Source organism: Artemia sp. Qi Xiang Cuo, chromosome 6 (genome assembly GCF_049724085.1).
Source record: "Artemia sp. Qi Xiang Cuo chromosome 6, ASM4972408v1, whole genome shotgun sequence".
NCBI lineage: Eukaryota > Metazoa > Arthropoda > Branchiopoda > Anostraca > Artemiidae > Artemia > Artemia sp. Qi Xiang Cuo.
In genome coordinates, this window is record NC_142799.1 from 47,353,723 (window position 1) to 47,367,006 (window position 13,284).

At 36.3% G+C, this 13,284-nt stretch overlaps 1 protein-coding gene across 3 annotated transcripts in view; it reads left to right on the plus strand.

Annotated features, from left to right (window-relative positions):
* Positions 1-1,539: 1,539 nt before the first annotated feature.
* Positions 1,540-13,284, plus strand: part of Kdsr (3-ketodihydrosphingosine reductase) — a 49,530-nt gene continuing 37,785 nt past the window's right edge. Inside the window, exon 1 of one of the 3 annotated variants that reach the window (XM_089090221.1) lies at positions 1,540-1,719. In XM_089090221.1, coding sequence (XP_088946347.1) covers positions 1,561-1,719 — 159 coding nt within the window. In that variant the 5' untranslated portion in view covers positions 1,540-1,560. Of the gene's footprint in view, positions 1,720-10,918; positions 10,946-13,284 lie in introns of those variants that run through there. The other 2 variants (XM_089090222.1, XM_089090223.1) reach the window with 2 other exon arrangements.

Below are 13,284 nucleotides of genomic sequence, written 5' to 3' on the forward strand. Positions count from 1 at the left end.
TAAAAAACGACGTTCCGACCTTAAAATACCTTATAAAATAAAAATTACGCACGTGAATTTTCTATTCTCACAAAAAAGCAACAAAAAAAAACGTGCACGTTTTAAATCTCATGGTGTAATCGCTCCTGCAAACCAATGAGAAGTGCTTGAGTCACCAAACACCTTTGGTTCTCAGTTTTATTTGTTATGAGCAAGCGTTTGATTCTGCCGATAGAAGAGCCTTAGTAGAGGGCTTACACTTGTGTGGCATACCAGACAAATACATTGAAGTGATTAGTGTTATAAACAAAAATAATATTGCTACGGTTAAGGTAAGAAATGAGGTTAGTAGCTGGTGTTGTATTACATCAGGAGTTAAGCAGGGTTGTGTTTTATCCCCTTTTACATGAATAATTTGTATGTACTTTGGCTTAAGGAGAAAAGCAAAGGCAATGGGAGAACACGGAATTCAATGGGGAAGTAAAAATTTCCTTGACTCAGATTATACTGATGATTTAAGTATCCTAAATGAAAGTGGGAGCAAAATGAGTGAGCTTTTAGAGGTTTTGTGAGTGCGGGGTTTTAGAATAGGTTTCAAAATTAATGTTAAGAAGACTAGATTCGCTAAAACCAGGAATAAGTGAAGATGAAAAGCTGCCGTAGGGTAACGAAAGATCAATCAAGTGGACAGCATCACTAACCTTGGTAGTATTGTAAATAAATACGGTGAGTGCAGGGAAGATTTTTAAAAGTAGTGTAGCCAAGGCCCAGGATGTTTTCTCACAGTTGAAAAAAGTTTGGAAGAATAGGAAGATAATTCTTTGACCGAAGATTAGAACATTGGAAGCTACAGTGATGACAATAGTCAAATATGATTCTCAAGCATGGTTGCTCTGAAAAACGGTGGAAGATTTGCTAGATGTTTTCCAGAGAAATTGCTTACGGATTGTTTTGGGTACCCGACTGACTGACCGAATTTCAAACAGTAGGCTCTACGAAAGGTGTGGTTCAATTCCACTTTGTAGGGCTATAATGTGAGAAAGATTGAGATGGATAGGGCACTTTCTGTGGATGAAGGATGCAAGATGGCCAAAGATTGTGCATTTCGGCCAATCGCCTAGGGCTGAACAAAAAGCAGGTTGTCCTCAATTAAGGTGTGAGGATGTCGTTGAAATAAATTGAAGGGGAATGGGAGTTTCCTGGAAGGGTTTAAAGAGGGAGGCTTTAGATAGGCTGAGATGGGGGAGGAGCGCACGTAGCTGTATTGGCCTCAGGCGGTTTGCTGTGATAAGTAGTTAGTAGTAGTAGTGTTTTAAAAACAAATAAATGGTTGCTGTAAATATGCTTTCTATGAGCCAAATTACAAATTAATGTCTTGGAATGACATTTACCATGAACTAAAAAGAAAGAAAATAAATTTCATTTCATGTGATTTGGACAGGAATATTTAAAAATACTAACTCTAGAAAGTGCACAGCAATTCTTACAATTAGGATTTTGGCTTATTCGTTTTTCGTCTCTGTGAAGACTGAGTCGAAAATTTTGTTGGCAATCGTCAATTTTGAGTACTAAATTTATAACATGAAGTTTGTTTTTGATTTAATAACAACTGAGTTTGTTATATGGGTTATTGCTGCCATTGTTTTGGCGATATGGACTGCATACTGCTTAAGAAAGCCGTTATCGTTTCATGACAAACATGTCTTTGTAAGATTTCTTATAGCCTGGACGGCTTTGCAGGTTCTTGCCTGAATTTGTTCCTTCCAGTTGTAAAATAAACCTTTTGGTATCAATTTACAATTAAGACTGTGGAGAAGAAAAGGCATAGGCCATGTATTTTTCATGCATTTTCTGTGTTGTTTTTTTATTGTCAATAGCCTGTTGATTTAATTTAATGGTACTAAGTTGAAAGAAAAGTGACCTGAAAAATTGCACAGAAAATATATAATTTTTGCTATATATTTGCACATTATGGGGGAGGGGTAAAGTAAGGTGAAGCCATTGGAAATGATATAGCCTATGTAAAGTTCTTTTAGACTATTATAGTGCTTCCTTCTCATCAACCCTAACTGTGCATTGACACCAGCCTTTTTCTAGACTAGATGAGGGATATTTTGTTCTCTTTTAAATTGGTTGAGCTAGGTAAGTAGAAAGATTCCAGGGCCTAATAATTACCCCAGGAAGGTGTTTTAAGCTACTATCCCTGCTTTTTCCTTATTTGTAAGTTTTAGAAGATTGTTTTAAAAGATGGGTCAACAATTTTATTTTTTCTGTTACTAAGCTAAGTAAAATGTGAACACACCAATCAATGCATCTTTTTATGATCTTTTTTAATCTGAGGCTACTAATTGTTTCCTAAAGCAGTGTTTACAAGTATGTCTAGCTAGAATCCCATGTCTAGACATGTGTCTAGCCAGAATTCAATGTCTAGACAATAACCATTCACAAGTAAAATTTGGCACTTATCTAAACATGCTAGACAAGGTGCTTGGCTAGACATTGAGTTCTAGACTCTAGAACTGAATGTCTAGGATTTTCGATTGCAGCCAATCAGAGTGTGTCAAGTTCCACTATTTTCATCATTTTTGTTTACATTTTTAAACTGAAATTTTATTTTTGTTTTCTCATTAATTGTTTTTTCATTTCAGGCGAATATGAACCCCCAGGCATAATAGTGAAGCACACTAAAGCAACTGCTCCACTTATCTCATCCATTATCTTGTGACAGTAAAAATAGGGATTACAATTTTAAAAGTTTTGCCCAAATAAGCTCTCTTGATTGGCTATAAATGACAATTTGAAACTAAATTTGTAGCTTTAGCTAAGCACCAAATTTTACTTGTGAATGGTCATTGCCTAGACAGTGAATTCTGGCTAGACACATGTCTAGACATGGGATTCCAGCTAGACATGCTTGTGAATGCTGCTTAAACAAATTTAATTTTGAGCCATTAAAGTGATTCCTTGTTCCTTATTGTTTGCCAGTAGTAAATAAGCTGCTTAGTTGTTCTTTTTGGGAACCTCAGGTGTGGTCAAAACCTCAAAATATTTTTGTCTATAGCCTAAGGAAGATTGTGAGCTAGCTGGTTAACTCTGATATGGAAGACAATGAGTAGGATAGAGTAAGAGCAATATATAAAAATGGGAAAATCAAGTGGTTCACAATGTTTCTTAAGAAATTGAACATGCTAGTAGCTACACAATCATGTATGCCCATAAGGGGGGGGGGGCCCCAGCCCCCCTGGCTGAATGATGCTGCCTTATTTTTATATTTTTGTTCTGAGATTTCTATCATATAGCATTAAAAGTGCCAATTAGACAAGGTTTGCCCCCCCCCTGGAATTCAGCTTATGGGTGCCCATGTACACAATGGTCCATCAATACCAGGCAGAACAAATGAAGTAAAGTAATACACTTTTATGAATAAAATAAGTAAGTATTTATAATTGTTTTCAGACATTCTGATGACATTTTGGGATTTGTAAAGGAAGCAATTTGTGTATTTGAAAAGAGCATAAATACCAGGCAGAACAAATGAAGTAAAGTAATACACTTTTATGAATAAAATAAGTAAGTATTTATAATTGTTTTCAGACATTCTGATGACATTTTGGGATTTGTAAAGGAAGCAATTTGTGTATTTGAAAAGAGCATAAAAAGATGCATCTACAGGTATGTTCACCTGATACCTAGCCAAGTAATAGAAAAACTCAAAATTTGCCAATAGTTATCAGACTACCTGGCTCCCCCCCCCCAAGAATTGTTTTTGTCCCAATTGTTCAAAAGTAACAAAAACTTGAAAAAACACCTCACTTGAATTGAGAATTGTGTGTTGCAACAACAGAAAATTTGTACATTCAACTTGAATTTATATCAACTGTAAAATGTTCAATCTGCTCTTGTTAACAGTGGGTTTGGATTTATCTTAAGCAAAATGTACATTGAATTATAGTCCAGTAAAAGCACAGTTTGACCAGGACAAATTTGCAACAAAAGGTTTTTTTTACACCAAAATGTTCAGAAAAAATTGCTTAACAACATATCCAAAATCCACTAAAATTGCCCATCAGGAAAACCTTATGGGGCTGCTTAAAGGGGGTGAAAAAATAGGTTTTTTCATTTTTGGCATTTAGGAAGCTTTTTTTGCACTAAAATGTTAAAAAAAAAATTGCTGGACAACATATCCAAAATCTGCTAAAATTGTCTGCCAGGAAAACCTTCTGGGGCTACTTAAAGGGGGTGAAAGGGGGCAAAAAACAGGTTTTTTTCATTTTTGACATTTAGGAAGCTTTTTTACACTAAAATGTTCAGAAAAAAATCACTGAACAATATATCCAAAATCCACTAAAATTGCCCACTGAGAAAACCTTCTGGGGCCGCTTAAAGGGGGTGAAAAACTTTTTATATGTTTGGGGACTTGATTCTCGTATAAATCAACTGGCTGAAACCAGAAATGATGTTACTTTTATTGTAACACATCTGTACCTTATATTAAACTACAAAAAAAAAGAATTTAATAACTCCATTGCAAAAATAAAGGAAATAGCTTTTCTTCCAAAGTGTTAGAAAGATCAGATCAATGGAAGCCTAAAATACTTCAAACAGCAACACAAGAAAATCTCAAAAGGCAATTTAAAGGAGCAGAGAAGTACCCCACTCTTTTGCTTTGCTAATCATTGGAAACCTGGTTATCCAATGAGAATCAACCATGTGAAGACTGGACTGCAGAAAAAGGGAAACTATAGGCATAGACACATAGAAACTTGAAAAATCATTCTTATTATCAGCTTCTTTTACAGTTGGAAAACAAAAACATTAACATGTCTATATATAAATCACAGTTTTGATAATCATCATTTCATTAATGAGCACTAAAACAGAGCACAGCCACCATTATTGCAAAACACTAAAATTCTTATTCTTCTAGAGATGTGGGTTCAGAGTTATTACAGCTTGTTCCCATGCACTCTCTGCAAGCAAGTGTGCAGGGCATGCCATTCTTACAGCAAGTGCATCTGACTGTATTGCAACCTGATTTACATTTGCAGTGGATAATTTGAAGAAGACTTTGGGGAGCTGGTTTCTTCTCCATCATTACTGGGATGTAACTATCAGCAGAGAGTCGCCATCCCCAGTTCTCTAGTTTCATTGCAGCAGCCTTGCTTTTCCATTCTATTACCTGAAAATACATGTGAAAAGAATGGAACTTTGCAGCTGAGGGTGTGAAAGGCATCCAATCAGGGCAGACAAATGCAGGAGAGGAAGCAAGCTTGGCCAAGAACAGATGATGTCTCAAGGACATGATAGTTTCTTCAGGCTTTCCTTTATAAATTCTCAAAATAGCTTGTTCACCAGCTACAACAAGCTTGTCTTTTGTAGCCTTTGAGCCATAAAGACCTTAGTGGCCTCACGGAAAGACGGATTGGACTGGTACAATGACAGTCCAATAGATTTACCAATTTCTTGTAATCTCAAAGTGGTGTCACACCCTAGGAACGCATGCAGAAATAGAATTGCACCACATATGTCCCTTAGTTTTTCTTTAATGGAGCAAATATTCCATAGCTTATGTTTGTTTGAAGCTTTTGTCTTGGATCTGAAATACAGGCCTTTGTGGGTGGCAGGGACATGATAAAAGAGAAGGATAAGGAGGTCAGTGTTGTTGCCAATGAGACATATCAACTGAGTTCTTGCAGTATGAATGGCTGTGGTTGCAATCAGGACATCCACGTCAGCAGAGGCATGTTGTACTGAACAACCTGCTGAGGACAATTTTTCTCCTATTGCTAGAATTATCTGCTGCTTCTTTGTGCAGTTTTGCAAGAACTTTTCCTTCTTTCTTGTTACCCTTGTTGTACCAGTGAATTCTACCACTGGGCACTGTTTATCCCTGGAACTTTGAGGTGAGCCATACCTTTTGTTGAAGGACCATTGTCATATCCATCAAAAACTACCAAAGCTTTTCCAAATCTTGTGGTGACATACTTGATGTAAGTTTTGCAACCTGTGTTTTGCAGAACCTAACTGTACCTAGTCTTTAATCGGCTGTATAGACTAGAATATTCAAGTTTCTATGTGTCTATTCTTAGTCTCTTTTTTTCTAAAGTCTAGTTTTCACAAGTTTGATTCTCATCAGATAGCCAGGCTCCCAACAACTGGCAAAGCAAAAAAGAGTAAGGTACTTCTCTGCTCCTTTAAGTTTGAGATTTTTGTGTATTGCTTTTCACAGGTTCATCAAAGTATTTCAGGCGTCCATTGATCTGATCTTCCTGTAAAACTTTGGAAGAAAAGCCACTTCCTTTATTTTGGCAATGGAGTTATTAAAATCTAATTTTTTGTAGGTTAATATAAGTTAGAGAAGTGTTACAATAAAAGTGATATAATTTTTGGTTTCAGCAAATTGATTTATACCAGAATCAAGTCTCTGAATGTACCAAAATAACATAAATCGAAAAAAGGATTTTTCACCCCCTTTAAGCAGCCCCAGAAGGTTTTCCCGGTGGGTTATTTTAGCGGATTTTGGATATTTTGTTCAGAGATTTTTTCTGAACATTTTAGTGTAAAAAAAGCTTCCTAAATGTCGAAACTGAAAAAAAAACTAATTTTTTTTGCCCCCTTCCACCCCCTTTAAGCAGACCCAGAAGGTTTTCACAGAGGCAATTTTAGCAGATTTTGGATATGTTGTCCAGCAATTTTTTCTGAACATTTCAGTGTAAAAAAAGCTTCCTAAATGTCAAAAATGAAAAAAATCTACTTTTTTGCCCCCTTCCACTCCTTTTAAGCAGCCCCAGAAGGTTTTCCCGGCGGGGGATTTTGGATATGTTGCTCAGGGATTTTTTCTGAACATTTTAGTGCAAAAAAAGCTTCCTAAATGTCACAAATGAAAAAACCTATTTTTTTACCCCCTTCCACCCTCTTTAAGCAGCCCCAGGAGGTTTTCCCGGCAGGCGATTGTAGTGGATTTTGGATATGTTGTTCAGCAATTTTTTCTGAGCATTTTGGTGTAAAAAAAACCTTTTTTTGCAATTTTGTCTGGGTCAACCCACTTTTCTCTGTACTTTTACTGGACTATTAATCTGTGTAACAGCTTAAATTTAGTTTATTCCCTCTTCTGGGGGAATTCTATAACAAAAAAAGAGCAGCCAAATACTAGTCAATTTTCCAGTCAATACTCTTTAAAAACATAATGAACCCTACCATGAAAATGCTCCCCACTCCCTAATGGTGACAGATACTTGCCCTAAATAATTTTTGCATGAACAAGAATTTAGTTATTTTTAATGGTAGGATTATAGTTCATGTTAAACAATTGGGGCATATGTTACTTGTTTTTCAGATATGTCTCTAAGTATGATTGATTATTTGGCTTTGAGTTTGAGGCTTTTCCAATAAGACATAGATTGTGAGGTTTTTTGGGACACAGAGCTCATATCACTTGCCTATAAGAACATATTTTAGCACAAGGAGTATACAGAATTAGAGAATTAAGAAACAGACTAAAACAACTGATGCCCATAGTGAAACCACAAAATCAAAACCCACTGTGTGCATGCTTGTAGTAAAATGCCAAATCAAAAGTACCTCAACACAGCTGAGGTATTAAGATCAAACTTTCAGAGTATGTTTCAATATAACAAAGGGTAATAAGGGGAAAATTTCAGTAAATTATTGTATAACAATAAGTGTGATAGGTAATTTACTATGTTTATTTTTAGTCAAAATTTTATCAAGTCAGAGGTACCATAAACCATTAAGTATAGTTATAGGGGAGAGTATCTGGACAGAATAATCTGTTCAGAATTAGCTAAAAGCTATTTGTATGACCTCCCAATTTTTGGAGCCATAATAGGGGTGCATTAGCAAATAAGAATATTCTTTTGTAAAATATCAATAACACACAGGGAAAAAGCTATCAGCTTTTTATTTGCTGGATCTAGTAAAGAACAAATTCTAGGGAATCAGGCAGCTGAGTCACTAAGATATAACATCATCTAGAATATGAAAGATGCAGTTTTTGTCAGAAATTGTATTCTTTACTAATACCATGTTTTTAATACTTACAAAAAAGCTAGATATAGCAATTTCCTTGCAAGTGAGCCCTTAAACATCTCTCTGTGATGTTTCAGCCCCCATTTGGTAACAAAAAGAAAGCAAAAAGGAGACACATCACTGAACCCCATGTGAAAAAGGGATTTTCCTTGTTGCTTTAGATTGACACTGTAATTTCTTGAATGAAGTTTTCAGCTCTGGTGATCCCAATGGTGCAGTTTTCATTTTGATCCAGCACCATTTTTGGGTTCCAGGCTAATTTGCAAAATTCCCACAAATTTGTTTTTTTGCAACAGTCTTACCATGATGGTTTGTATCAACCTCAAACGCCTTTTTATATTATCTAGGGAATATTTTGAATAAAATGGATATCTCAAAATTTCCATCGGATGCAATTGGGAAAAAACGACGCGTGGGGGGGAGGTAGCTGCCATCTGATCACTTTGACTCTTAAAAAGGGCACTAGAACCTATGATTAATAATCAAATGAGCCCCCTCAAAAGTATATATGACCATCTTTTCTATAAACACCTTATATGTCCCCAGGGCATAACTTAATACCCTTGCCCTGAGGACTGTAGGGGGTTGTCATCCTCAAAGATACAATTTCTGGACCCTCCAATTAGCTGAACAAAATTGCTCTCTCAAAGTTTTGATTGGATGTGTTTGGGGAAATGGTGGACATGGAGAGGGGGTATGGTTGCTTTCAAATCACTTTTGTCTCTTAAAAAGGGCAGTATAACTTATGACTGAAGTATAATGTATAACAGTATAACTGAGCCCCATCTGAAGTTTCTATGACCACTCATTCCATAAAAAACTTTATATGCCCCCAGGGGATTACTTACAACTCTTGCCCCAGGGCTCTGGGGAGTTGTGTCAACCCTGGAGGCATTGTTATATGTTCTTTGGACTTTTAACAAAATGGCTATCTCACAATTTCAATTGCATGCGTTTGGTGAAAAGAGGGATAGTTGGGGGGTAGTTGTCCTCCATCACTTTTGACTTTTAAGAGGGAACTAGAACTTCCAATTTTCAGTCAAATGACCCTCCTCTAAAGCTTATACAACTATCCCTTCCATATAAACCTTAAATGCCCTTGGGGCTTAACTTACAACTCAGGCTCTGGGGGGTTTGTTTCAACCCCAAAAGCCTTGTTATATGATCTTTGGACTATTTTGAATAAAATGGCCTTCTCAAAATTTCTGTTAGATTAATTTTCAGAAAATTTTATATGTGTGTGCTTAGCTGTCCTCCAATCACTTTGACTCTTAAAAAGGGCACTAGAACTTTTGGTTTCCAATCCAATGAACCCTCTTTTCCTGAACAATTTGTTTTATGCCCAAGTCATTGCTAATGAGAGAGAGATTTTTCAAAAAGTATTGTATAGCTAGGGATATCAAAAACATGGCTGCTTAAAGCTGAATAAAAAGAAACATTAGCACTATTAGAATATAAAGCTTTGTTTATGTCATCTTTATTCTTATGTAGGCATTTTTCTAAATTCCGATGGGTTCCACCAAGATAGTGATTGCTGCTGTCACATGGTATTTGATAAACCCCTCTTTGGCATGCAACTTGGGTTTTTATCTTTACCAGAGTTTAGGAAATTCATTATTTTAAAATTATTAGTAAATACTACATACATATTATTTTGTGTGCAAACTTTTTTTTTTTTAATTTGTTGTGATTTCTGGGATACATGGAAGATAAATTATATTTGATGGCTTATTGGGAGCCTCACATGGTAAAAGGCCTTTGATTTTATGGGAGTGTCTTTTTTAATCTATGACTAATTGTATTATGAATAAGGACAATGGGATATCTGTTTCCAAACAATATGTTTCTGATAAAATTTAGTTCTCCTGACATGAGATTCAGAGCAAATGTTTTGGGCACAATTGAGAGAGAAGTTACAACAGTTCTTTTAACTTGGGAGGGGTGATTTGATTTAAAATGAAGATATCTATTGTTTTGCATTGGTTTCTATAAAGAGTAAAATCCAGTTTATCAATGTTACCTAATGTAATTATATGCTACCTACATATAGTATAATAATTAGTGCATCTAGAAATGTTTTTTTTTAATTGACATTTCTAGGGTAAACTGTGAATTTCTGTCATATGCATTAAGGTAATCTAAAAGACCCCTAAGTTTATCTTCCCCATAATTCCAAAGTGATATTACATCATACATGTAACATCTCTATTAGATATGTTTTAAAAAAATATGAATTTAAAGCCTCATTTTCAAGGTGTTCTACATGGATATTTGCCAATAACCTGGATAGACAGTTTACCCTGGAACTTTTAATAGCAAATAAAAAAAAACTGTTTCTAGATGTGTTAATTATTTCTAGCATTGATAAACTGAATTTTTACTAAAAAACAAAAAAATCAACAAATAACCATGGAATTGTCAGTTTAATATACATATATTGTTATTTGTTCCTTAAAGTTTTAGTAATTTTTTAATTAATAAAGTAAAAAAAGTGAAAACAATTAAAATGTATTTTCTTTTCAGTAAAGTGCAAATCATGTTCTGATCATGAGAAGGCGTGGGTGTTGTCATCCCTACTCATGTTAATTTTTGCCCTTTTTTGAGTTTTACTTAATTATTTATTGTAATTTCTGTTCTTTTTTGGCTTCATTTATTTATTGATGGTGATTTGTGATAGTTTTGCACTTGTAAGATTATTGGACTTTATTTTTGCTCATTTTGGTTTAATTGAGCTCTTTACTTTTCTTTAAAAAATGTGTTTTGTGGAAAAGTTTAAAAAAAAACAATAATCACAAGTTAAAAGCAGGTGACCATCCTAAATTTTATCGTCCAAAACACTGGCAAGAGGAATCATGAGCAATCTGTCGGAAGCTATAATATGATCAAGTTTTGATCTAGCACAATCATGGTTATGAAGGTAGGTGAAATGTTTGCCTTTGTTGACTAGCTGATAGCCACTTGGCAAAGTATCAAAGAGCAGGTAACTTCTTTGAGATCTACATTTAAGTATGTGGTTTGAAGGCACTTTTATCCAGAAACTGGATTTCAATGCATAAGGATTTTAGAAATGTCTTGTTGGGGCATGGCAAAAAATCGGTTGGGAACCACAGATCTACACTTAAGTACGTGGTCTGAAGGCACTTTTATCCAGAAACTCTTTTTCAATTCATCAGGATTTTAGAAATGTCTTGGTAGGGTATGGCCCAAAATCAGTTGGGAACCACAGATCTACACTTAGGTACGTGGTCTGAAGGCACTTTTATCCAGAAACTGGATTTCAATGCATAAGGATTTTAAAAATGTCTTGGTGGGGCATGGCGCGAAATCGGTTGGGAACCACAGATCTACACTTAGGTACGTGATCTGAAGGCAGTTTTATCCTGAAACTGGGATCAATGTATCAGAATTTTAGAAATGTCTTGGTGGGGCATGGCCCGAAATCTGTTGGGAACCACAGATATACACTTAGGTACGTGGTCTGAAATTACTTTAATCCAAAAACTGGGTTTCAATGCATCAAGATTTTAGAAATACCTAGGCGAGGCATGGCCTGAAATCGGTTGTGAACTACTAATCTACACTTATGTATGTGGTCTGAAGGCACTTTCATCCTGAAACTGGTTTTCAATGCATCGGGATTTTAGAAATGTCTTGGTGGGGCATGGCGCGAAATCGGTTGGGAACCACAGATCTACACTTAGGTATGTGGTCTGAAGGCACTTTTATCCTGAAACTGGGATTCAATGCATCAGAATTTTAGAAATGTCTTGGTTGGGCATGACCCGAAATCTGTTGGGAACCACAGATCTACACTTAGGTACGTGGTCTGAAGGCACTTTTATCCAAAAACTGGGTTTCAATGCAACAGGAATTTTAGAAATGTACGTGGTCTGAAATTACTTTAATCCAAAAACTGGGTTTCAATGCATCAAGATTTTAGAAATACCTAGGCGAGGCATGGCCTGAAATCGGTTGTGAACTACTGATCTACACTTATGTATGTGGTCTGAAGGCACTTTCATCCTGAAACTGGTTTTCAATGCATCAGGATTTTAGAAATGTCTTGGTGGGGCATGGCCTGAAATCGGTTGTGAACTACTGATCTACACTTAAGTATGTAATCTGAAGGCACTTTTATCCAGAAACAGGGTTTCAATGCTTCAGGATTTTGAAAATGTCTTGGTTGGGCATGGCTCGAAATCGGTTGGGAACCACTGATTTACACTTGGGTACGTGGTCTGAATGCACTTTTATGCAAAAATTGGGTTTCAATGCAACAGGATTTTTAGAAATGTCTTGGAGGGGCATGGCCAAAAATTGGTTGGGAACCACTGATCTACAGTCAGGTACGTGGTCTGAAGGCACTTTTATCCAGGAACTCTTTTTCAATGCATTAGAATTTTAGAAATGCCTAGTTGAGGCATGCCCTGATTTCGGTTGGGAACTACTGATCTGCATTTAAGTATGTGGTTTGAAGGCACTTTTATCCAGAAACTGAGTTTCAATGCATTAGGATTTTAGAAATGTCTTGATGGGGCATGGCACGAAATCGGTTGGGAACCAGTGATTTACACTTAGGTACGTGGTCTGAAGGCACTTTTATCCTGAAACTGGATTTCAATGCATAAGGATTTTAGAAATGTCTTGGTAGGGCATGGCCAAAAATCTGTCGGGAACCACAGATCTACACTTAGGTACGTGGTCTGAAGGCACTTTTATCCAGAAAATGGATTTCAATGCATAAGGATTTTAGAAATGTCTTGGTGGGGCATGGCCAAAAATCGGTTTGGAACCACAGATCTACACTTAAGTACGTGGTCTGAAGGCACTTTTATCCTGAAACTGGGTTTCAATGCATCAGGATTTTAAAAATCTCTTGGTGGGGCATGGCGCGAAATCTGTTGGGAACCACAGATATACACTTAGGTACGTGGTCTGAAGGCAGTTTTATCCTGAAACTGGGTTTCAATGCATCAGGATTTTGGAAATATCTTGGTGGGGCATGGCCCGAAATCGGTTGGGAACCACTGATTTACACTTAAGTATGTGATCTGAAGGCACTTTTATCCAGAAACTGGGTTTCAATGCATCAGGATTTTGGAAATATCTTGGTGGGGGATGGCCCGAAATCGGTTGGGAACCACTGATTTACACTTAAGTACGTGGTCTGAAGGCACTTTTATCCTGAAACTGGTTTTCAATGCATCAGGATTTTAGAAATGTCTTGGTGGGGTATGGCGCTAAATCGGTTGGGAA